Source organism: Drosophila sechellia, chromosome 2R (assembly GCF_004382195.2).
Source record: "Drosophila sechellia strain sech25 chromosome 2R, ASM438219v1, whole genome shotgun sequence".
Taxonomy (NCBI): Eukaryota; Metazoa; Arthropoda; class Insecta; order Diptera; family Drosophilidae; genus Drosophila; species Drosophila sechellia.
This window is the reverse complement of record NC_045950.1, coordinates 15,445,032-15,466,403: the sequence shown is the minus strand read 5'-3', so window position 1 is coordinate 15,466,403 and position 21,372 is coordinate 15,445,032. Positions and strand designations below refer to the sequence as shown.

The following is a 21,372-nucleotide window of genomic DNA, read 5'->3' as shown; positions in this document are numbered from 1 at the left end:
GTGAACTGAGGCTTAAGGGATAAAAAAAAGCACCATATAGAAAATGATCTTGCTCTTAAGTTTCCTTTATGAATAATAAATTAAATTATCACATGTAGACCACCCGTATATAAGTTTTAAAGATACAAATTGTTATTATTCAATGCTTAGCAGTTCATTTTATTGTTCGACTTGGGTTTAATATAATTATTTTCGGCATAGAGATCGAAGTTCTTAGAAAATGTACCGTTGGTAGGAAGCGGGCCAATCCACTGGGGCAGCAAATGATGGAATCTTCTTGGCAAACTCCTGACTGATTGCATCGCCTTTGTTGCCAATGAAATGGACGGACAATCCGATCTGACACAAGGGTACGTTGAAGTCGCCATCGAGTTTCTATAAAAAAATAAGCAAAGATTATTTCAAAGTACTTCGCATGTGGATTCACCTGGCACTCACATAAAAGTCAATAGAGAAAGTCAATGCCGAGTTGTTCTTGCCATATGAGAAGTACAGATGGGAGGTCGACTGCTGGCCAATGTAACTCTCGGGCAGGCTCCAGTTTGAAATGGTAACATCTTCAAGCGGCTGGATAAACACACTGGCATGATCCGAAGTATCTGATTTGAAATTCATGCGCATTATATTGTTTCCCAGTTCAATTTTGGACACAAGCTCAAGTTCCGTCTCATAGGGTGGAATGATTTCTTCTTCTCTCGGTAGCCACATTATCTGCAGACGATTTTTAACCCATCGGTGATCATATAGTGGAAATCCGCACATCATAACCGTATCACAGTCCGCAGCAATGCTGACCAATCCATTCGTATTCAACTTGGAGAGCTTCAGGGGAGCTGGTCCCCGACGATCCTGGAAGTTGAACAGATAGCCGGAGTCATTCTTCACAACTGTGCCATCGTATTCGTAGAAGATTCGTCGTACATGCTGTGAAACGAAAAAATAACTTTAATTTTGATCCTTAAAAGTAGTTAAGTTTACCAACCAGGTACGGAAGTCGCTGGACGTTGGTCTTTGGACGGTAGGGAAAACCAATTTGGGTGGAGCTAGCCGTGTAAATGGTCACAGCACTTATGGCCAACAAGGTGAGCAGGATCAGACTGGGACGACGGAACATGTTAACTAGGGGTATCTAGGATGATAGGATAATGATGGAATTAATACAGGTATTTCAAATAGGCTGGTGTATCCTTTTTTCTTACCACGAAACCCAAAGCCAAAATGGTTCCCAAAGCACACAAAGCTGATATAATCAAATCCGGGTTGGTTGCTCTGCAAAAAAAGTAGATTTAATTAATGCCAATGATCTATGATGAACTCACCTGCCGAAACGACCCATCATGGGTATCAGAGTCACAACGAAACAGTAAATCAAATAGCTATTGTAAAGGAAGGGAACGACTTGGAATATCTTGAGCACACCGGTCCAGGAGAAGCCGCGATCATGCAGAGTGGTCAGCAGATTAATGGCCAAGGGAATCACGTAGAAGATGAGTGTCCAGGTGGGCACATAGGCGCTACGCAGACCATAAACGGTCAATCCAATGTCCAGGATAGCCAGCACTGCAGCGTGTCCATGGAGAACCATCTGCAGATGTTGGGCAAATCCAACCTTTTCCTGCCAGAATATGAAAATAATTTATATATTACATATTTTTATACTACTTACACTTCGTTGCAACTTCAGGTAGATGAAGGATGGCAGACTCAATCCCAATAGACTCGGGCAAATGTAGAGGCCGATTAGCAGGACCGGAGTGCTGAAGTAAGTGATGGATAGTCCGTACTTATCGAAAACATAGGCTACGACTATGGGCAGACCGAGTCCCAGTACAAAAGCTATGATCTGCAGCACAAGGATCAAAATGAACCAGCAGAGAACGTGTCCTGTGGACACACGGGAAATGCTAGCTGTACGCCAAATGGATAGGAAAATCAGGACAAGTGCCACTCCAGCAACGGAATAATTGAGAATAACGCCATTGCTCTCCGTATAGCTAATGAAGTACAGTCCCAGGACATCGAAAAAGATGGCATGTCCTGTCGCATAAGCCTAAAATATATCGATGAAATACAATGATTCCTTGAGATTTATTCATCTTACCGCTGTGTTATCCAGTTCCGTAGAATTGGCTATGGATCGCACCAGTCCAAGCAAATTATCGCCCGTATTTTGGATGGAACCTCTGGGAATATTGGAGAATTGATCGTACTTGGTGTGGTAGGCGAAACCATTGATGAACTTGGCCATGTCCAAACCTTCAAGTTAAATTGTATTTTATTTATTTTAATATTCTATTCATATATATGCAAAATGCTCACCAATAAGATTTCCATACTTGACAAAGATACCAAAATCAGTATCGGAGGGCAGGATGCCTGTTTGGAAGATTTCCTCAGCCATTGTGGTAGCCAAATAGTGTGGTGCATTATTTTTGTATTTCTACGAGAAGTTTATACTTTAGTGCATGAAATCGGAAATATTAGTAAGTGATAGTTACTTCTACTAGCCAAGGACTATTTGGTCCAGTTTGGAACACTATATCACTACCGCCATTGCCAGCTGCATCCAAATTGAGAACCACCCTGAATATGACATTGTTATTAGTTATTAATGGAATATATATTTAATAAGTTTTTAGGCTTACTTGCAGTTTTTAGCCCACTTGTGTTGGGTAATGAAGCCATGCGAGGCTTGCAGGGGATTCTCTTCGGCTCCGTTCAGTAGAAAGACGACTGGGTGCCTGATGGTTTGCTTGGTCGAGCACATCACTCGCAGGACCTCCAGGATGGCGACCACCATCTGACCAGCATCGCCGGCAGATGGACTAGTCGGCTTGGAATCAAAGTGACTGTTGACGAGCAGGTAAGTGGTACTCGTGGTATTCTTGGGACTCAGTTTGATGACAATATTCTGCACGCCCTGATACATATTGACCATGGTCCAATGAATATAGGAACCCGAGACCTCTTGCAGATCGACTTCTATGTCGAAGTAGTCGTCCAGGCAATTCTCCTGTATCTCGTTAACCAGGCCCATCAGATAGTCGACCGTTTTGTTCTCATTGTTATCACTGCCAACGACCTTGGTACCGATTTCGGCTAATCTGTAAAGATTGTTTTGGGCTCGTTCGGCGATGAAGACGCCCTTGGCTGCATCCTCAATGGTCAATCCCGTGGGAATGCTGTAAAAGAGTGGTAATACCACAGCCGAGAAGAGGAGTGCCCAAAACAGTAGAAAACCAGTGGCCAAATACCAGGGTTCTCGTAAGTCCTGTTCCTGGTTTCTGATCTTTTTGGAGGATGCCAAACTAACGTCATCTTCGATTGGCTCATCAGAAATCTGTAGGACAAAAAGTTAAATGTATTCAGGATAATGTAGTTTTTTAACTCCTCATTACCAGTTTGTCTTTGTCACCCATTTTATCGATCAACTTAAACAGCTCAAGTTACTGCTCTGCTTAAAATCAAACTGACTTGCTTTCTCTGAACTCAAGTTCTTTTATACCACCAAAAATCTTGGAAATCAGTTAGAAGTCATAAAAATTATAATGCATTTATTATTACTTGAGCAATGTTCATGTTTAGGCAAATTATGATTACTTATGAACTTATAAAGTTCATAAAGATTGATTATAGCGAGGTCGGCTGATAATGAACACCATTTTTTTTCTGTCTGAGAATATATTAGGATATATCCTTTTCTCAAATTCTCAGAAAGAATATTATTTAATTCAAGTTATAGATAAAAATATATATTTACAAATATTTTGTATGTAATTTCTATTTAAGCAAATTGAATCTAGTATTACATAATACATTCCATTCCAAAATGATAGCTTAAATGCAAAATAAATGTATTCTGTCTCTCTTTATTTAAATTATTAAAAATAAAATATGTATTTTAACTAATTAATTATTTCAGTAAAACATTAAAAACCGCTCTCGATAATGGCAAATAGATTTATGTTTCAATTAGTCAGTGATAACAATTCTCTATATAAATTAGGTGTACTTGCTTTTTTTTTTTAATATTCGGGGGTTTTACTGATTGTACGCTCCATAATCTATACTTTTTTTTCTCATTGTTTTATCTTTACTAGGGTCTAATACTCGGATTTAATTGCCGTGGGACGATTTTGAATATGTAGAGGTAGAGAATCATTGAATCTATAAACGCCTATCAAGATTGTTAACGATTATTGACTTCATGCGCCGTCATAAGAACCAAACTAGACCCACCACAACCCAATTGCTGTTGATTGGGTATAAATGGGCCTGCCTGTTTCCAAGTAGACGCAACGTGCAAATACCTATTTTTTAGGGCTTTAAATTATAATAAATAAAATGTATAAAAAGCTGACCGCTCCTCAAATAAACGCTTAATAATAATAAATGTTAGGCGTGGAAAGCTGATAAAAATGTAGTTATATATACACAATATAATAACCTTGTTTTTACAAGTATCGAAGCGGGAACGTACTGCTTGCCACATCCCTTCTGTAGGTAAACAATTCAACTGAGTTGCTATTTCCCTTAGTCGCATCATTTTGATCTGATTATTTCGTTTGGAAATCCGTATTCTCGCACTAAAAAGATCTCTTTCCAAATTCTCTTATAATGGATCCAAATATTCAGCGAGCCCACTTAGTTCTCCGATTCCAAAAAAAACAATAGATAGTGGCCTCTGTTTCTTGCAATATCAAATCGAACTCTGAATATGAATTTGGATTTGTTGTCCCACATACGTAATGAGTGGGTCCCATTGGATTTGTTTGTTGTTCGAAAAAAAGTGCTCTAAACACTCATATTGTTTACACATTCCATGTTTATTTGTGGTAAGCAAACTTTTGCGGCATTGATAAAGATAAAGATCAAGGTTCTCGATTGTAATTATAGTATTCGTAATGTAGTTTAATAAAATTTGGTATTTGGTATCAGATTCTATACAGTTAATGGTTAACGCCTAATGACTACAATTAGTAAATCAGAAGCAATATCATTTTCGTATTGGCTTAGAAGTACCAGGTCTCGTAGGTGCCAACCCAACCCTGAATGTAGGCATACGACGGAAATCGATTGATGTAGCTGCTCAGCTTTTCGATAGCAGTGATATCCTGCGTCACCCAGTGACCCCCAATGCCAATCTCTAGGGTTGGCGTGTCAAATGTTGAGGTCGTCTTCTGTAAATAATCGTTTAACTTGTTGTTACCTAGTTATTCACTACTAGTTAGCACGCTTACTTCCACATCGATGGTGAATTCCAGAGGACTGTCGTCCAGTCCGTAGGAGAAGTACACCATGTACGGCGGTTCCGCCTGCTCTCGTATAAGAGTGTCATTGAAGGACCAGTTCAGTATCTGGGCATCGTTTTTCACATTGATGAATATTCCCATGTGCGAGGGTCCGGCCAGGGTGAAGTTGAATCTCCGCTGCGTAGAAGTCTCCAGTTCGCTAGAGTCCTGCAGGACCAGCATTGGATATTCTGCGGGTATCTCCGGCGATTCCGATGTTTCGATCCACATGCTGTACTGCCGGGCTTTGTTCCATCGGTGATTGTAAAGGGGCATGCCGCAAAACATTTCCTCATCGCAAAAGTCGCTCACTTGGTGCGCCTCCCCAATGGCATCAATGTTATCTAAAAATGGAATTTAATTTGTTAATATCAAATCAAAATCCAAACACTTTATCACAGGCTTACCTCTGGCAATCCCGAAACGACGGTCCTGTGGATAAATATACAGTCCAGACTCATCTATGCGAGTACTTCCATCTGCATTATGCAAGCGACGATGGGCATGCTAAAAAAGTAGTTTGTAAACAATTACAAATTTAAAAAAAAAGTTAATAAAAGTTCAACTTACAATTAAGGAGTAACGTTGTGGAGAAGTTTTTTCCTTGTAGGGGAATCCTGCGTTGGTGACAGCAATAATGATGAACAGAATGGTGATGCCCAGGAAGCACAGGACTATCGTTCTCGTCTTGCGGAAGAACATGATAAGCGGGGCCTGTTCGTAATTAAATAATAGAAATTAACTAAATATCAGTAAGTAAGTAAGTAACTTACAATGAAACCAGCAAACATGAGAGAAAATAGCCAGACCAGAGCTGCTATAACCATATCCGGATTTGTCGATGAGCCCGAACGTCCTTGCATGGGCATTAGGGTCACCAGCGCCACGGTGCACAGATATGTGAAGAAGACGAAGGGCAGGATCTGGCAAACTGTGACGGCAATGGCAAACAAATAGGCTGTAAGGATAAATAGATTAAATAAGTACCTCAATAAGCTCTAAAATAGTAACTATTACTTACCCTTGCGATGCCACTTTGTAACCAGGTTAACAATTAGCGCTACAATGTCGAACAAAATGCAAAGCATTATCAGATAGGCCGATCGGATGCTGAGTCCAGTCAGGGTGAGCATTATCACAATCAGGCAGATGCAGTGGGAGTGCATGAATAGCTGAATGCGAAATCCCAGGCCCAAGGGATCCCTCTTGGTTTTCTCCAGATACAGAGCTGGCAAGATGCTCAGTCCGAACACAATGGGCGCCAAGTACAGGCCAAAGATAGTCCATGATGAGGTGAACCAGGACATCGAACGATCAACACCATCCATGAAAAGAGCCACCAGCAAGGCAAGACCAATGGCCAAAATCAGGGAGACAAACTGAATGGCAATGGTGATGGAAAACCGGAGGAGGACACCCTTCCAGCTGCAACCGGAACGAAGGCACATGAAGTATATGGATATGCCGACACCCAGGAGAGCCAGCAATGTGACAACCACATTGACAATAATGCTCGTTGTCTCCGTGTAGAAGATCATGAACCAGCCCAGAAAGTCGTAGAATATATTGTGTCCCTCGGAGTGGGCCTGAAATTGGATTGCGTTTAGATTTCCCCATGTGATACATCTCCTCCAGACTTACGGCCGTGTCATCCAATTCTGGAGCATTGGCCAAAGCTCTAGCCAATGATAAAACATTATCACCAGTGTGCTGGAAGGAGGCGCGTGGAAAGGCGTTGATCCTATCGTACTTCGTGTGATACACATAGCCATTGAAGATGTAAGCCATGTCCAGGCCGGGAACACCTCCGTAGTCACGAAAGATGCGAAAGTCCGTGTCCGAGGGTATATAGCCAGCATGAAAGAGCTCCTCGGCCAGGGTGTTGGCAAAAGGATGGGGCACATTCCGATAGTAGTTCATCAGCCACGGATGATTCGGTCCCGACTGGAAGAGAATCTCCCGCCCACCAGATCCGGCTGAGTCCAAGTTGATGAGAGCTCTGTGAAGAGTAGGGTTAATTTGTATACTTCTTAATAGGATAGGATAAAAGTCCCACTCACTTGCAGTTCTTGGCCCATTTGTGTTGGGTGATGAAGGCATGTGATGCCTGCAGAGGATTCTCCTCAGCTCCATTGAACAGGAAGACAATGGGATGAGCCAGTGGATCACCGGATTTGGCTATCACACGCATCACTTCCAACATGGTCACGACCATGGAACCATCATCGCCAGCTCCGGGACTTCCGGGCACCGAATCGTAGTGACTATTGATCAGCAGGTAGTTCTCATTGGTTGAGTTCTTCTCCGAGAGCTTCACCACCACATTCTGAATGCCCTGGTACATGTTGACCATCTCCCAGTGCATGTAGGCACCACTAGCCTGCTGCACGTCCACTTCAATTTCGATAAGGTCGCTCATCTCGGACTCTACTTTGGCCACCTCGGCGCGCAGGAACTCCACGGCGCTCTCCTCGTTGGCCATGCTGCCCACCACCCGCGGTCCAATCCTGGTCAGCTCAATCAGTGTGTCCTCGGCCCGCTGGGCAATAAAGGAATTGGGATGACTGGCTTCATCGCTGCGTGTCAGTGGGCGGGGCATGTGGTTCATCTGGGTGTTGACCAGCGAGAGGTAGAGCACAAGCCAAAAGCCGAAAAAAGCAGGTGCGTAGTACCATTGCAGCTTCTTGGGCACCTCGAAGTCCACATCAATGTGATACTTGGAATTGAACTGGAGGTGAAAGATTAATAATGTAGTCAAATATTTGCACTGCTAAATACAAGTGCAATTTGAGGTGACTAAGCTTTAAGATTATCCAATAATAGCTAAGCACATTAGCTAAGCTCTAACCGAAAGCAAAGTGCCTGGCAAGCTTCTAGTACTTTAGGCCAATTTATGATCTGGAACAATCCGCGTACGTCTAGGCAAACCGAATCGAGTGTCGTTACTGACGCCCCCGAGCTGCCGAAATTGGCGGAGAATTGGCGAGGGTATCAGCCGGCACGTAAACTTTTATTGCCTTGCAATCCAATCCGTCTTAATCGATAAGAGTCTTCATGATTCCTTAATTTTCCCTTCTGATTTCCCAAGTAAACAATGCTCGACATTGAGAAATCGTGCTTCGTCGCGTGTTAAATTCTTGATTCACGGGCGTGTGGTCACTTGAAGATTGTGAAGGAGACCATAAAGCCGCCGAAGTTGGTGTCATAAAGCGATAACGCCCCAATAAATAGGTAACAGCACCTTTTATCGCTCGGAAATGCTAAGAAATTCGCAACATTCGCTATGTTGCGGCCTTTTTGAAGTAAGTCATGTTTTAATCGTTCTCCTATCTTTATGGCTTTTTATTTATAATTTCTTTTTGTAACTCTTTGACTCTACTTTGTATATTGATTGTGGATTGTACAGGTGTCCTGGCAACTAACAATCTTTTAATGCACTTCACCAATCCAAAGAGTCTTAATCTGCATTAATTCATTAAAATTTCTTGATTTCGTGTGCTTAAATTCACATTTTAGCAATTTTTTCGATTTTATTTAATTTTGTAATTTCCGACTATATTTTAAGCACTGCCAACTAACAATATTTATGTGCACTTCACAAATCTGTATTTTCTTAATCTGCATTAATTCATTAAAATTGCTTGATGGCAGGTGCTTTAATTCACATTTTGCAAATTGTTTCGATTAGATTGATGTCATAAACTTAATAATTATTGTTTTTTAGTTGCAGGTGTTCAAATAATAATTAAACGTGCTTCAATAAATCGTCTAAAACACTTTCTTATTGCATTTTCATTATTTTTAAATTAAATATTTCACCATATTCACTAGTCGTACGTACACTCATTTTTGCACTGTTATTTTTAGCACTGGTATTTCGTATATCACAGTTGTTTTATTATATTATTATCCTTCGCAAGGACTCCAGAAAACTTTAACACTGCCGGACCGATTCGCCTTTCTAATCCCTTGGTTCTCCCGCAACCGGGGACCTCAACCTTCGAGTGCCAATTGAGGTACCAGTCGCTCCGGTCCCCTAAAGATATATAAGGCCCAGCGGCATTGAAGGTCTGGGCAATTCGCCAACGATGGAAAAATATCGGTAGTAATGGTGATTCTTTGATATCGGAGCAGCTCTGCACGATAAACAGGTAGTTGTTCTGGGGAAAATGGGCGTGTATTTTATTAGATTTCGATGAGCTACATGGGGGCTCCGGCAATTAGGTAACCGATTTTTATCTTTATGGCAAATGGAGCTTGTCCAGTTGTATCGTAAAGGGTGTGTGCAGAAACCAAATTTTAAGATACACGGTACGGCGGCACTGGCGAATTGGAAGTTAAACGATGTTCATAAAGTTTAGGATAACGAAACCTAATGGTATATCGTATTATTGCCGTAATCCCGAGATGTGACTCTTCGCTGGCGTTACCTCTGACTGACTGGCATTAGATTGCTCTGCGCCCGGGTACACCCAGATAGATACCCATTGGCAATCCGAATTCCAGCCCCACTTGTTTCGCCTTTTTTTTTACAGAGTTTACTAATTAATTTGTGCCCGGCAGTTGTACGATTGTCGCTGATTTCATTCCATTTTCGTTTATGTGTCATCCCACCTTTGTCTGCCGTCGATTCTGTCTCGCTTTTGCCCGTAGCATCAGGTCCTCTTCAGGGTTTTGGGTTCCGCTGATTTCGCTTGATTAACAGATTGTTGTTTACGTATTTGAATTGCTTTCGCATGTATTTCAGATTCACCTGTCTATTGAATTGTCGTTGCAGGTTGTTCCGCCCGAGTGGATTCGATAGCTGGGAAACTGGCGGGTGGCTATCAAATTATGTCAACCGTTTTCTCGCTCGACTGAACGAAGAATTCAGCTACCTACATGTATCTTCAGTTTCGAATGTATCTAAACACCCACGAATTCCAAGAAGAAACTTTGGAAATTTCCCTAACCAGCATTTTCAAATAAGTCTTTAAGTTAAAATGTGAAAGTTATTTTCTCATACGCCCAAGGTACATATATCATAAAAACAATGTGGTAAAATGGCTTTAAATTCCATTACTGCTGGTTTCTAGGTACAATATGATAGTGGCAATTAAACTTGTAAACACCAAATTAGTCGCTGACAAGGTAATAAAAACGGTTCAATAAACTAATACGAATTCCAGTTGTTGTTATGCCCCTTATCAATCCGAAAATAAGTTCAAAAGTTGTTCGCGTGTAATTCCTCATTGTTAAGATAATACAATATTACAGTAAGTCTTTTAGTTAGAACATGTATTGATATCAATAACTAATCAAAATAATTTTTGCCAAGAAATCCAAACTGATCCCATCACCTAACTCCCAGCACGGTATCTATTATCTTTTGGAAATTCAACTTAATTATAATGTGTATTTTCCAACAGTTTAGATTGCTAATGTTTCCCCATAACAAGTTTCCAGGAAACTTGAAGTTTAACATTTCCTTGCTATCAATAACGTGCTGCAACCTAATTCCTATCAACAACCTTTTCGTTTACTCATATCTGTGAATTTATTTATTTTTTTTTGTGTAATTTCAAATTGCTTAGATTACATAGCCGCGATTCTTATCCATCGAGTAAATATAAACAAATTTGGCAAACAAAGCAAACGGTTTTTTGTCGACTAAGGGGGAATTCGTCTCAAGTGTCGTTTGTCTGGCAAATCCTTATCTCCAATGCACTGTCACTTTTCGCAACTCCAAATTGGGTTCGAGGAATCCGTGAAATCACAGGCATCTGCTACTAATACCCACTAATCGCCTGCACTTAATCTCGATTGCAGGCAATTACGAATGTAATCGCTATCCGTATACGGATGAAACAGGCGATGGTCCTCCGCCGCGCTCCACACACCCCACTTGCCCCCCTTGGGCAGTTGTACCGGTCAAATTAAGTGATTTCCGCCACTGATAACTCGATACTTGTGATAAGCGTGTGGGCTCTTGAGCTCTGAGCACTGAAATCCGCAAGCAAATCCCACTCGTATAAAATTGCCAGTGGCATTGTCCGGCGTTTTAGTTTGCCTCCGTTCGGCGAGCGGTTCCATTACGGTAGTACGGTTACCAGAGGATTCCGTACTTATAACTAATCACTAAACTGTAATCAGGCCATAAGCAGCGGTAGTTACAAGTGAGTGGAAGAGAACGAACGAAAGGACACGAGGTGACCCCAATCTTCGGACAGAGAAATAGGCGGCTACCACAAGAATTCGATATTCTCAAGAGTGATCCCCATTCTTGGTGACCCCTAATTTTTTACCAAAGAAAGTTATACTACGGTAAAACGCTCACCACGGATTTCGATTTCGTTAGCGGGAAGTTGGATTGTTTTCATCAAACATCAGGCGACAAACGCGAGTGCGAGCGAACCGAAAAGAAAGAGAGTAGCCCCTGGTGACCCCAATCTCCTGTCGTAGAATGAGAGAGGACCGTGCCAGAGAGTTCTGTCGCCAAGTGAGCAGCGCAGTGCAGCAGCCGCAGCCGCAGACGAACGCCAACCGTCGAAGGGGACAGTCGTACTCCCCGCCACCAATCAGCTGATCCTCAGCGGCCAAGAAGCGAGCGCTTTTCCAATTGGACTCGCTTTCATCTCGCCCACTAGTTTCAGTTTATTTTCGGTCATATGTGCTAATAAATAAACGCGAGTGCAAACTAATTGTGCCGGCGATTCTACAGTGCAGGTGATCGTCTTCGCGCAGACGAAAGATTCTTGCAGCGGGCCAAAAGGTAACAACAACAGTTGCCAGGCTTCTTTGCAGTGTGTAGACCAGCATTCTGCGTCTCTGTCTTCTGGGGCCTTTCTTTCAACAAACAACCGCAAGTGCAGCCGCAACTTCCTTTCTTCAGCAGGTTATTGACTCAAGCCCTTGCAGCGTGTCGCGTTCTATGTGTGTTTACGAGTATGTTTGAATGCCGTCTGCATCTGCATTTGTAAATGTATCTGTATCCGCATTTGTATCCGTATCTGTGCTGTTGATTGTTTTCGTCCCAACTTCTTTTATTCTTTATTTTTCCAATGCGTCTGCCTGAGTTTAGTCCAAACAAATGCGGTTCTTGTCGCGAGTTGATGTTGATTCTTTGCTGTGGTTTTCGATTGTGAGAGCGAGTGTTTGGGACTGAAAGAAAAAGTTAGTCCGACTCTCATAAGATCACTTTCTTACCAAGAACAACCTTTCCTTTCAATCTTTAATCTCGTATTGCGACAAGGAAGCGCGCATATTGCAAAACTGCCACTAAGTCGTAAAATAAATAACATAACATAAGGTCTGTAGGTATTAACTAGGTATCCAATAGTCCGCAGACCTCTTATTTGCTTGTTGCTTTAGCCGGCTTTTCGTTCCCGCTGTTGTTGTCACAGTTGATTGCCGACGCCTCTGCAACGCAAGTTTTGTTTTGGATTCTCCACTTCTTTCAATTTCCCCCATTCAAATTGTCTTTAAATAGTTCTACATTCCACCTCACCCCAAATTTTTTCTTTTGAATATTAAGTAGGTGTGGCTGCCGCCGCACAGGGAGTTTCCCCTGTTTGTTTGTTGTATTTGTGGCAAGTGATTAGTTCAATCGATAAGCGTTTCGAGGGGGTGAAGTACGCGAGCAGATTACTTTTGCACATCCCATTTGGTTTTTTACTTGCCTCACTTTTAATCGCCGAGAAGTTGCCTTCGCCGCCGCCGGCGCGGGTCACCTAGAAGTCAGTGGAAAATGGGTCGATGTCGCTGTTGCACTGTAATCCCAATGACATTTTTGCATTCAGTTGCGGAATACCGAGTAAATAAAAACCATTTCACTTAATTGCCTCTGAGTAGCCAGTCGTTTTTCTAACCCCCACCCCCAACCCAACCAGTGGTCCTATTCGTTTTTAGGCCACACTCGCCGTCAGTTTTTATTTTAGTGGACATTCATCTCGGAAAATGCGATACTTGAAAAGTTTAGTGGGCCATTTCAAATGATGATCGCACATTTGCCTTCTTTTGTGGGTTGCTCTTAAACTAAAAACTGCCTCTTATGAATATACTTCAGAAGATGTGGATTTAATAATTAATTTATAAAAATCATCACTTTTTATTCAACAACATCCGAAACAACCATAGTGTATTTTCACTGCGGCACAGTCAAACAAACAGAAATTTGTTATTAAATATTTCCCACACAAAAACTCAGCCGCATCACATGTGTGAACATTAAACCATAATATATGTATGCATTATAGCCCAGTTGGCTATAAATAATCATGAAATACCGCTCGAAAAATTACAAAATGTGTCTCGTTCAATGCTGATTTGCTCAGAATGCCTAAGCTTTATTCGCCCAAATTGTTAGAAATCCCAAATATAAATATGTACTCATTGTTTATTTGTTTGAAGCTGCATTATTTCAATGTCGTTGGCTAATTTGCGCCTGTCGATACTTTTCAGTTTTTATTTCATTATTTTTTGGTGGCCAAATGGTGAACACATGTTTTCCGGTCCGAAATTCGGTACGGATCGTATCTATGCGCAATGAAAAAGATAGAAAGTAAGAGTATCTGCTCAACGCTAGCATATTTCTTAAATATAAATTACAAAAGCTCTTGAGCACTTTCGATTTCGAATAGCCGATAAGTATTATCTATGGCAGATGCTTTGAATAATCACTGCCTTGATTCGATAATGTGGAGTATTCACGAGACAAGAACCCCTCATTCATGTTTCGAGGTTTGTGCTCGTGTGCTATCAACATACATACATATTTCCTGATTGATTTCAATGGAATATGGAACTGCTGACAGCCTTAAGTTGATCGCACTGGCTTATCGCGACCCCTAATTATTTAATCGATGCTCAATGCTTAAGTGGCTGCATTAACTTAAACCCTTTTCCCATCGCCAAAGAAATTGAATCGATTAGCCGTGGTGACGCGACGCATATCTGCAGAGCTTTATCAGTCGAATGCGTCACAATTGAAATTCGACAATTGAACTTAATTAGTTGGGGGGGTTACTGACTCCGAACACTCTAAATATTTATTTCGCTGACCAATGGACTGAATATGTTTATCTCCCCTTTTCAGGCCACAATGAAATCAAAGTACGAAAACATGAAGATCATCTACAATCGTAGCAAGATCGGCTGGTACTGGGCTCCGCTGTTCGTATCATGCTGGTTTCTGCTCTTCTATCTGGTGGTCATACCCAGTTTCCATCGCATGCCGCAGCTAAAGACGCTCGAGGATGAGCGCCAGCAGCCGGGTCAGTTCATCGGGGAGCGGGCGGAGAATACCCTGCTCAGGCTTTCCAAGATCGGACCCAAGGTCGTGGGCAGTGCGGCCAACGAACAGGTGGCCGTTCAGTTTCTGCTCAGCGAGATAGGTGACATCATCGACGATGCTCGAACGGATCTCTACGATATCGAGAAGGATGTCCAGGTTGCCTCCGGTAATTATCTACTCTGGTCGATGGTCAATGTCTATCAGAGCATCCAGAATGTGGTGGTCAAGCTGTCGCCGAAGAATGCAACCAGTGAAGCTGCTCTTCTGATCAATTCCCACTTCGATTCCGTGCCGGGAAGCTCGGGTGCCGGTGACGCTGGAATGATGTGCGTGATTATGTTGGAGGTTCTCCGGGTTATCACAAAGTACGAGACCCCACTCACCTACTCGGTTGTGTTCCTCTTCAACGGAGCCGAGGAGAATCCACTGCAGGGCAGCCATGCATTCATAACCCAACATCCTTGGGCCCAAAACATTAAGTAAGTGAAGTCCTTATATACAATTAACCAAATTATTAACTGAACAAACTATAATATTTTTTAGAGCGGTCATTAACTTGGACTCGGCTGGCAGTGGAGGACGAGAAATTCTATTTCAATCCGGACCCGATCATCCCTGGCTCATGAAGGTAAATTTTCCATTAATTCTTACATTTTAGATTGTTGCTAAACTTGTTCATATCTTTTAAGTACTATGGCAAGAACATAGTTCATCCGTTTGCCTCCACTATCGGCGAGGAATTGTTCCAAAATGGCTTTGTTCCCTCAGAGACCGATTATCGCGTGTTCCGTGACTACGGCCATATACCCGGTAATATAAAGTGAAGTACAAAAATGCGCCTAATCACTAAGACTTTCGGTTCGGCAGGTCTCGATATGGCTCAGAGTTTGAATGGTTATGTGTACCATACCAAATATGATCGCTTTAATCTCATCCCGCGGCGAACATACCAACTGACTGGTGAAAATATTTTGGCTCTGGTCAAGGCTCTGGCCAACGCAGAAGAACTGGAGAATCCATCGGTGGGTTCTTCGAAAGAATTGTAAAAAGGCAGTAAAGTATTAATCAGAAATCTACCAAATTTAGAAATACGCCGAGGGACACATGATATTCTTCGACATGATGGGCTGGTTCTTTGTCTATTATCCGGAGACCACGGGCATCATCATCAACATAACCGTGTGCGTCCTGGTGTGCGTCACCATCGTATTGTACATCTGGATGATGTCCAGCAGCACGGGCATGTTCCGTCGACGAATCTGGGCGAAGTTTGGCATTCTGGCCGCTCTCCAGTTGGCTGGAGTTGCTCTGGGCATTGGTCTGGTCATATCGATAGCCCTGTTCCTGGACGCGGTGAATATACCAATGTCCTGGTTTTCACAAAACTGGATGCTCTTCGGCTTGTACTTCTGCCCCATGATTTTTGGTATGGGCATTGTGCCAGCTATTTACTTTAGTCGCACTAAAGAGGTAAGTTGAGATATGGTTAATTTAACTTAATATATATCATAATTTAACTAAATCCTTTTCAGCATGGCTTACCCCTGGGCTATGGCATTCAGCTATTGATGCATTCGCATTGCCTGATCTTGACCATTATCACCGCCATAATGGTGAGCTATAGTATTCGTTCCGCTTTCGTCATAATGCTCTGCATCGGCTTCTACACTCTATCCGTGCTGATAAATTTGGTTACTAAGGCACACAAAACAAGTAAGACCACCTTTTTGTGTTTTGTTTAATTTAAAATAATATTTAATTACCTTTCAGATTTCCTGTGGCTCATACCGCACTGCATTTGCCAGGTGCTGCCCTTCATGTTCTATACGTACTGCTGCTATGCCTTCTATGTGGTTTTTGTGCCCATGCAGGGACGCGAGTGCAATACCAATCCGGAGATTCTAATGGGTTTCTTTACCGCATTGATGGTTCTACTATTTGCACCCTTCCTGGTGCCCTTGTTCTGTCTGTTCCGCAAGTCCAAGACAATTATCTCTATGTTTGGCATCTGCACGATAGTGTTTATCATATTTGCCGCAACACCGATTGCCTTTCCATACGCCGAGAAGACGGCGCCCCAAAGATTCTTCGCTGTGGTATGTCCTTTTCTTTGGATTTGTATTCTGCAGTTAATAAGTATTTTATTCTCTTACAGCACACGGCAAGAACCTTCCACAATGGCGATGCAGCGAGCACTGTAAGTCATAAGGACTCGGGATACTTTGTCCTTCCGGTCGATCGGCGTCCTCACACCGTCGATGATATTCTCTTTGAAAACACAAACTTTACAAAGTCGGAACGTATTGATTGTGACTCGGAGCTCATGTGCGGATTTCCGATTTACAGCTCACGCTGGTTAAATGCAGTGTAAGTTCTAAAAACATCAAATAACTTAGCTATACTTATCGTTTTATTTGTTTTTAGTGATAACAGCTATTTTGTACCTGGCCCCGAGCCAAATAGGGAATACATTCCCACTCTGACGATTTTGGAAAAATCGAGTAAATCAGCTACAAATATTAAGTTTGATCTTGAGATCTCAGGGCCGGATCACACGAGCATATTCATTCTGCCCTTAAACGACAGCAAATTGGTGGATTGGTCCTTCACTAGGGATCCGCTGGACACAAATGTAAAGCCTCCATACTACGTGTACTGGTCATATGCACTAGATCCCAAGCCCCTGCAATTTTCACTGGAATTCGAGGTAATAATATTTACATACTTTACTTTCGTGGAATAGTTAACTCATTACTTATTTCCAGCACGAAGATCCAAATTGGTCGGGAGGCACTTTTAAAATAGCTCTAATGGGTCATCGAATACACGACGACATGTATATTACGGAGGACTTCCGGGAGTTCCTGGCCACGTTTCCGCCGTGGGCGCATGTTAGCTCCTGGCTGGGATCCTACAACAGTTGGCAGCTTTAAGTGTAGACTCAAGGTTCCTTCACGAACTCAACTCAACTCCCATTTTTGCCATGACACCTCAGCTACTTTTAATTCTGGTACTGTGGATGCAGTGTACCAATTTTACCTAATCCAACGAACAAAGTGTCGATACGCATGGCACGTCCTAAATTGTATTAGTATTTACGATTAGAACACTGTAGTTACTACTTTGTAATTTTATTAATATATACTATAAATTATTTATTAAGATACGCCAACTTTGGAGTCTATATTCTCATCGCCGCCTATACAATCCAGCTCTCGAGGGCCGAGAACCAATCGGTGGTATAGGTCCAATCGGGGAAGGTTGCGAGGAACTCCTTGTATTCCTCGGTGTAGTGCTCTGGATGGTATTGGAAGTGCTCGGAGACGACCAGCTTCATGTAGGGTCCGTCTGTGTTGCCCTGCTCATGCTCGAGCTCCACCCAAAAGTTGAGTGGCTCCTCGGTTTGGGAGTATATGGCATAGATCAGGTAGGGAGGTGTGTGTTTCTCCAACAAAGGAGTATGATCGAAGGACCAGTCTGTCACCTTGACATTGTCGAGCGGATCTAAGTACATCATAACGCGATCGCTGGCCCTCAGGTTGTACTCATATCGTACCTTGTTGCCATCCAAGGATTGTTTAGACAGCTGGGTGAGGTTTATGTTCATTGGAATCACGGGTGGCGAGCTGTATATCCAACGAGCAGAGTCTCTGTGATGAAAGAAAATGTTTAGATACCAACTAAGGTCATGTTACGGTCTCTAACTCACTTCCATTCTATCCAGCGTCCACTGTACAATGGTAGTCCACAGTACGGTTCAGCGGCACAGGTGGCTGCGGTCCAGCTTTCAGGTTCGGCGTTCTTGAAAGTTGTGTCATCCAGTTCATGGAGTCGTGTATCCACAGGTTGAATATAATAACCCGAGTCCTGCTTACTTGTACCATCCAAATTGTGGAATGTTCTTTGTGTGTGCTAAAGGATATATGAAAGGATAAGCTACGCAAATATATGGTTAAATATATTTAAGAACCTACCAGCACATAGTAACGCTGAGGAGCCAATTGCTTCACAAAAGGAAAACCGGCGGAAGTGCAGGCCAAGATGATGAAAATAATTGTGATCACACCGAACGATGAGAATACAATCTTGGGCTTTCGGAACTTGTGCATAATGGGAATCTGCAAGGATATACTTTGAACATCTTGAAACAAAGACATTGATTGAATGAACTTACAACAAAACCAGCATAGTTTATTGCGGTTGCAATGATAAAGACTGATATCATTATATCGGGACTACTTTCGGGTCCATCGCGACCCTCCATGGGAACAAAGGTGACAAGGGTGGCATAGCAGATGTAGGTGTAGAAGAAGAAGGGCAGCAGTTGGAACAACAGATGAACTGTCACAAAGTAGCTCTCTAAACGAGGATAAACATACTATATGCTTTAAGAATCCTAAAATCATAAAAATATTGTCAAGATACTCACTCTTCAGGGTAAGCTTCAGTACTATTTGCACCAGGACGGAAATCGCGTAGAAAAAGATGCCCACCATGGGGAAGTAGCTGGAGCGAATGCCCATGATGGTCATGATGATGCAAAGCAGGGCCAGCAGGATGCACTGGGCGTGCATGAAGCAGGCGATGGTCTGATCCAACTTCATGTTCGTTTTCCTCTTCGTGAATCCGATATAAGTGGCCGGAAGTATGCCAAAGGCGAAGAACAAGGTGCAGAAGTACAGTCCAAAGGCCATCCATTTTCCGTAGTACCAGGATTCGGCTAGACCCACACCTTGCATAAAAACGGCCACCAAGAGAGTTAAGCCGCAGGCCACGAACAGAGTTCCCGCTTGAACCAGGGAGATGATGGCGAATCTCATTACCACCGCTTTCGGAGCATCTGCACCATTGTCCAATGTCATGATGTACACCGAGGTGCCAATGCAAACAAAGGCCGCCACGGAAACCACCACATTGATGGCTATGCTCACCGATTCCGTATAGGTCATCATGAACCAGCCCAAGAAGTCATAGTACACGGTGTGCCCCTTCTCATACGCAGTGGTGTTATCCAATTCTGGAGCATTGGCCAGAGCCCAAATCAGGGGCAGTACGTTCTCGCCGGTCGACTGGTATGTGCCGTATTCCACGTTTTTGAAGTTATCGAACTCGGTGTGGTACACATATCCATTCATCACACTGGCCATGTCCAGGCCAGGAACTCCTCCGTAATCGCGGAAGATGCGGAAGTCGGTGTCCGAGGGAATAAAGTTATGCTGGAACAGCTCTTCGGCTAGGGTCTGAGCATACGGATGCGGCACACTTGCTTGATAGTACTTGGCCAACCACGGGTGATTGGGTCCCGTTTGGAAGAGCACCTCGCGGCCACCAGCTCCAGTCGAGTCCAGGTTCACCAAAGCTCTGATTGGTGGAAAGGAATTGAATGACTTCGATTTTTGACTTTTGCAAGGTACTCCACTTACTTGCAATTCTTGGACCACTTGTGTTGTGTGATAAATCCGTGGGAACCCAGCATACAAGCCTCCTCGGCTCCATTGAATAGGAAAACCACGGGATGGGTTAGTGTTCTTTCGGAGCGTGAGATTACGCGCAGGGTTTCCAGCATGACAACCACCATGACACCATCATCTCCAGCAGCCGGCGTTTGGACCTCCGAATCGTAGTGGGAGTTGACCAGCAGATAGTTCTCGTTGTCTGAACTCTTCTGGGATATTTTAACTACCACATTAGAGAGATTGGTGTAGGAAATGGTCATGCCCCACAAATGGAAGGCACCTGAAGAGTACTGCGTGTCCACTTCAATGTCGTAGAGATCCAATCGGGCCTCGTCCTTGATTTTCTGGATCTCTCGTAGCAGGAAATTGACTGTGTGCACCTCGTTGTTGATGGAGCCACTCATCTTGTTGCCGATTGCCGAGTACTCGGCCAACTGGCGCATTGCCCGCTCACCGATAAACTTATCCGGATGCAGTGCCTCCTCACTCTGGTACAGCATCTTTGGGTAGCTGTGAAAACTGGGCAGGACTGTGGCATAGAACAGAGCAAAAGCGGCAGCTGCGTAAATGGGTGCTCCGAACCAAGGCCACTTCTTATCGCTGGACTTGCCGCCATCCTTCTCCTCTGTGATGTCAACGGTTGAGAAAGTCATCTGGAACATATAATCCGAAAGTTATAGGTCGTAAGAAATAGAGGTTCCACATGAAAACTTTTTAAAGTAAATCTATGCAAACCAAATTGTAAGAAAACGTTGCATACTTTTTGGCCCCAAATAAAACGGTACGATATTCGCTTTTACGATATAGGAGCGGTAATAATTTACAATTATCTCATGCTATATGAGTGGTTGCCGAATCGAAGTCTCCATCGAATGGAAGCCATAAAAGTTTTGAAAATATCATAAATTGCTCCAATTGGAGAGTGTAGAAAGGTCGTAAAGCAATTAGCACCCTACATAGCACTTAAGTTTATGGTCTCCAAAATTTAAAATGCCACAAAAATTTGTTCTAAAATCAGCAAACGATAACAAGACCAGGTCCTATTTTATGGCCGATATAAACGTTCTTATCGCATATGGATACAGGAAACAAGGCTCTTTTGTTCGAAATATTATATCACTTAGTAACGGATTTCTTAATTTTAGTCAGCTTATCACATTTTCAACAGAATTTCTTATATTTTAAAGGAACACAATCACTTTGAGGACACTTTTCGATCTTAATCAGCCAAACCGGTGAAATATGGCAAGGCATATAGCACTAACCTTCAGATCGCACGCGACTCGGACCGGAATCACCAACTATGATATACAACCGTACTGGAGCCCAGCCGTTGGGCAACTAAGACGCTCCA

At 42.8% G+C, this 21,372-nt stretch overlaps 4 protein-coding genes across 6 annotated transcripts; 1 reads left to right on the top strand and 3 right to left on the bottom strand.

Annotated features, from left to right (window-relative positions):
* Positions 1–138: 138 nt before the first annotated feature.
* Positions 139–3,468, bottom strand: LOC6609927 (endoplasmic reticulum metallopeptidase 1). 2 transcript variants are annotated; one of them, XM_002034541.2, is made up of 11 exons: positions 3,399–3,468; positions 2,646–3,340; positions 2,499–2,583; positions 2,320–2,440; positions 2,102–2,256; positions 1,667–2,050; positions 1,320–1,615; positions 1,200–1,269; positions 983–1,129; positions 439–924; positions 139–375 (listed from the first exon to the last, which is right to left on the bottom strand). In XM_002034541.2, the coding sequence occupies exons 1-11, from the start codon at positions 3,417–3,419 to the stop codon at positions 214–216; spliced, it is 2,622 nt and encodes an 873-aa protein (XP_002034577.1). In that variant the 5' UTR covers positions 3,420–3,468; the 3' UTR covers positions 139–213. The 2 variants fall into 2 exon arrangements, with proteins under 2 accessions (XP_002034577.1, XP_032571528.1); XM_032715637.1 differs by having other exon boundaries at positions 1,320–1,609.
* Positions 3,469–4,877: 1,409 nt separating this feature from the next.
* Positions 4,878–9,721, bottom strand: LOC6609926 (endoplasmic reticulum metallopeptidase 1). Its single transcript, XM_002034540.2, has 9 exons — positions 9,133–9,721; positions 7,352–8,019; positions 6,933–7,290; positions 6,313–6,877; positions 6,065–6,249; positions 5,862–6,005; positions 5,699–5,798; positions 5,241–5,635; positions 4,878–5,180 (listed from the first exon to the last, which is right to left on the bottom strand). The coding sequence occupies exons 1-9, from the start codon at positions 9,136–9,138 to the stop codon at positions 5,013–5,015; spliced, it is 2,589 nt and encodes an 862-aa protein (XP_002034576.1). The 5' UTR covers positions 9,139–9,721; the 3' UTR covers positions 4,878–5,012.
* A 1,620-nt stretch (positions 9,722–11,341) lies between these two features.
* Positions 11,342–17,734, top strand: LOC6609925 (endoplasmic reticulum metallopeptidase 1). Of its 2 annotated transcripts, none has more exons than XM_032715557.1 (11): positions 11,342–11,446; positions 14,365–15,041; positions 15,106–15,190; positions 15,252–15,372; positions 15,430–15,584; positions 15,649–16,032; positions 16,095–16,275; positions 16,333–16,658; positions 16,718–16,929; positions 16,987–17,269; positions 17,328–17,734. In XM_032715557.1, the coding sequence occupies exons 2-11, from the start codon at positions 14,371–14,373 to the stop codon at positions 17,493–17,495; spliced, it is 2,586 nt and encodes an 861-aa protein (XP_032571448.1). In that variant the 5' UTR covers positions 11,342–11,446; positions 14,365–14,370; the 3' UTR covers positions 17,496–17,734. The 2 variants fall into 2 exon arrangements, with proteins under 2 accessions (XP_032571448.1, XP_002034575.2); XM_002034539.2 differs by having other exon boundaries at positions 11,344–12,042.
* Positions 17,678–21,372, bottom strand: LOC6609924 (endoplasmic reticulum metallopeptidase 1). The gene is made up of 7 exons (XM_002034538.2): positions 21,284–21,372; positions 19,986–20,671; positions 18,992–19,923; positions 18,737–18,921; positions 18,537–18,680; positions 18,272–18,474; positions 17,678–18,212 (listed from the first exon to the last, which is right to left on the bottom strand). The coding sequence occupies exons 2-7, from the start codon at positions 20,669–20,671 to the stop codon at positions 17,762–17,764; spliced, it is 2,601 nt and encodes an 866-aa protein (XP_002034574.2). The 5' UTR covers positions 21,284–21,372; the 3' UTR covers positions 17,678–17,761.

Bases quoted from the DNA above. Each gene is read 5' to 3' on its own strand.
- LOC6609927 (XM_002034541.2), bottom strand. From the start codon at position 3,419: ATGGGTGACAAAGACAAACTG. The intron at 2,584-2,645 runs GTAAGCCTAAAA...TGTCATATTCAG, and splicing joins AAGTGGGCTAAAAACTGCAA to GGTGGTTCTCAATTTGGATG. The intron at 1,616-1,666 runs GTAAGTAGTATA...ATATTCTGGCAG, and splicing joins ACCTGAAGTTGCAACGAAGT to GAAAAGGTTGGATTTGCCCA.
- LOC6609926 (XM_002034540.2), bottom strand. The intron at 7,291-7,351 runs GTGAGTGGGACT...TACTCTTCACAG, and splicing joins AAATGGGCCAAGAACTGCAA to AGCTCTCATCAACTTGGACT. The intron at 6,006-6,064 runs GTAAGTTACTTA...AATTACGAACAG, and splicing joins TCATGTTTGCTGGTTTCATT to GCCCCGCTTATCATGTTCTT.
- LOC6609925 (XM_032715557.1), top strand. From the start codon at position 14,371: ATGAAATCAAAGTACGAAAACATGAAGATCATCTACAATCGTAGCAAG. The intron at 15,373-15,429 runs GTAATATAAAGT...TCGGTTCGGCAG, and splicing joins TGACTACGGCCATATACCCG to GTCTCGATATGGCTCAGAGT. The intron at 15,585-15,648 runs GTGGGTTCTTCG...TACCAAATTTAG, and splicing joins AAGAACTGGAGAATCCATCG to AAATACGCCGAGGGACACAT.
- LOC6609924 (XM_002034538.2), bottom strand. From the start codon at position 20,671: ATGACTTTCTCAACCGTTGACATCACAGAGGAGAAGGATGGCGGCAAG. The intron at 18,681-18,736 runs GTAAGTTCATTC...ATATCCTTGCAG, and splicing joins TAAACTATGCTGGTTTTGTT to ATTCCCATTATGCACAAGTT. The intron at 18,213-18,271 runs GTGAGTTAGAGA...CTTTCATCACAG, and splicing joins GGACGCTGGATAGAATGGAA to AGACTCTGCTCGTTGGATAT.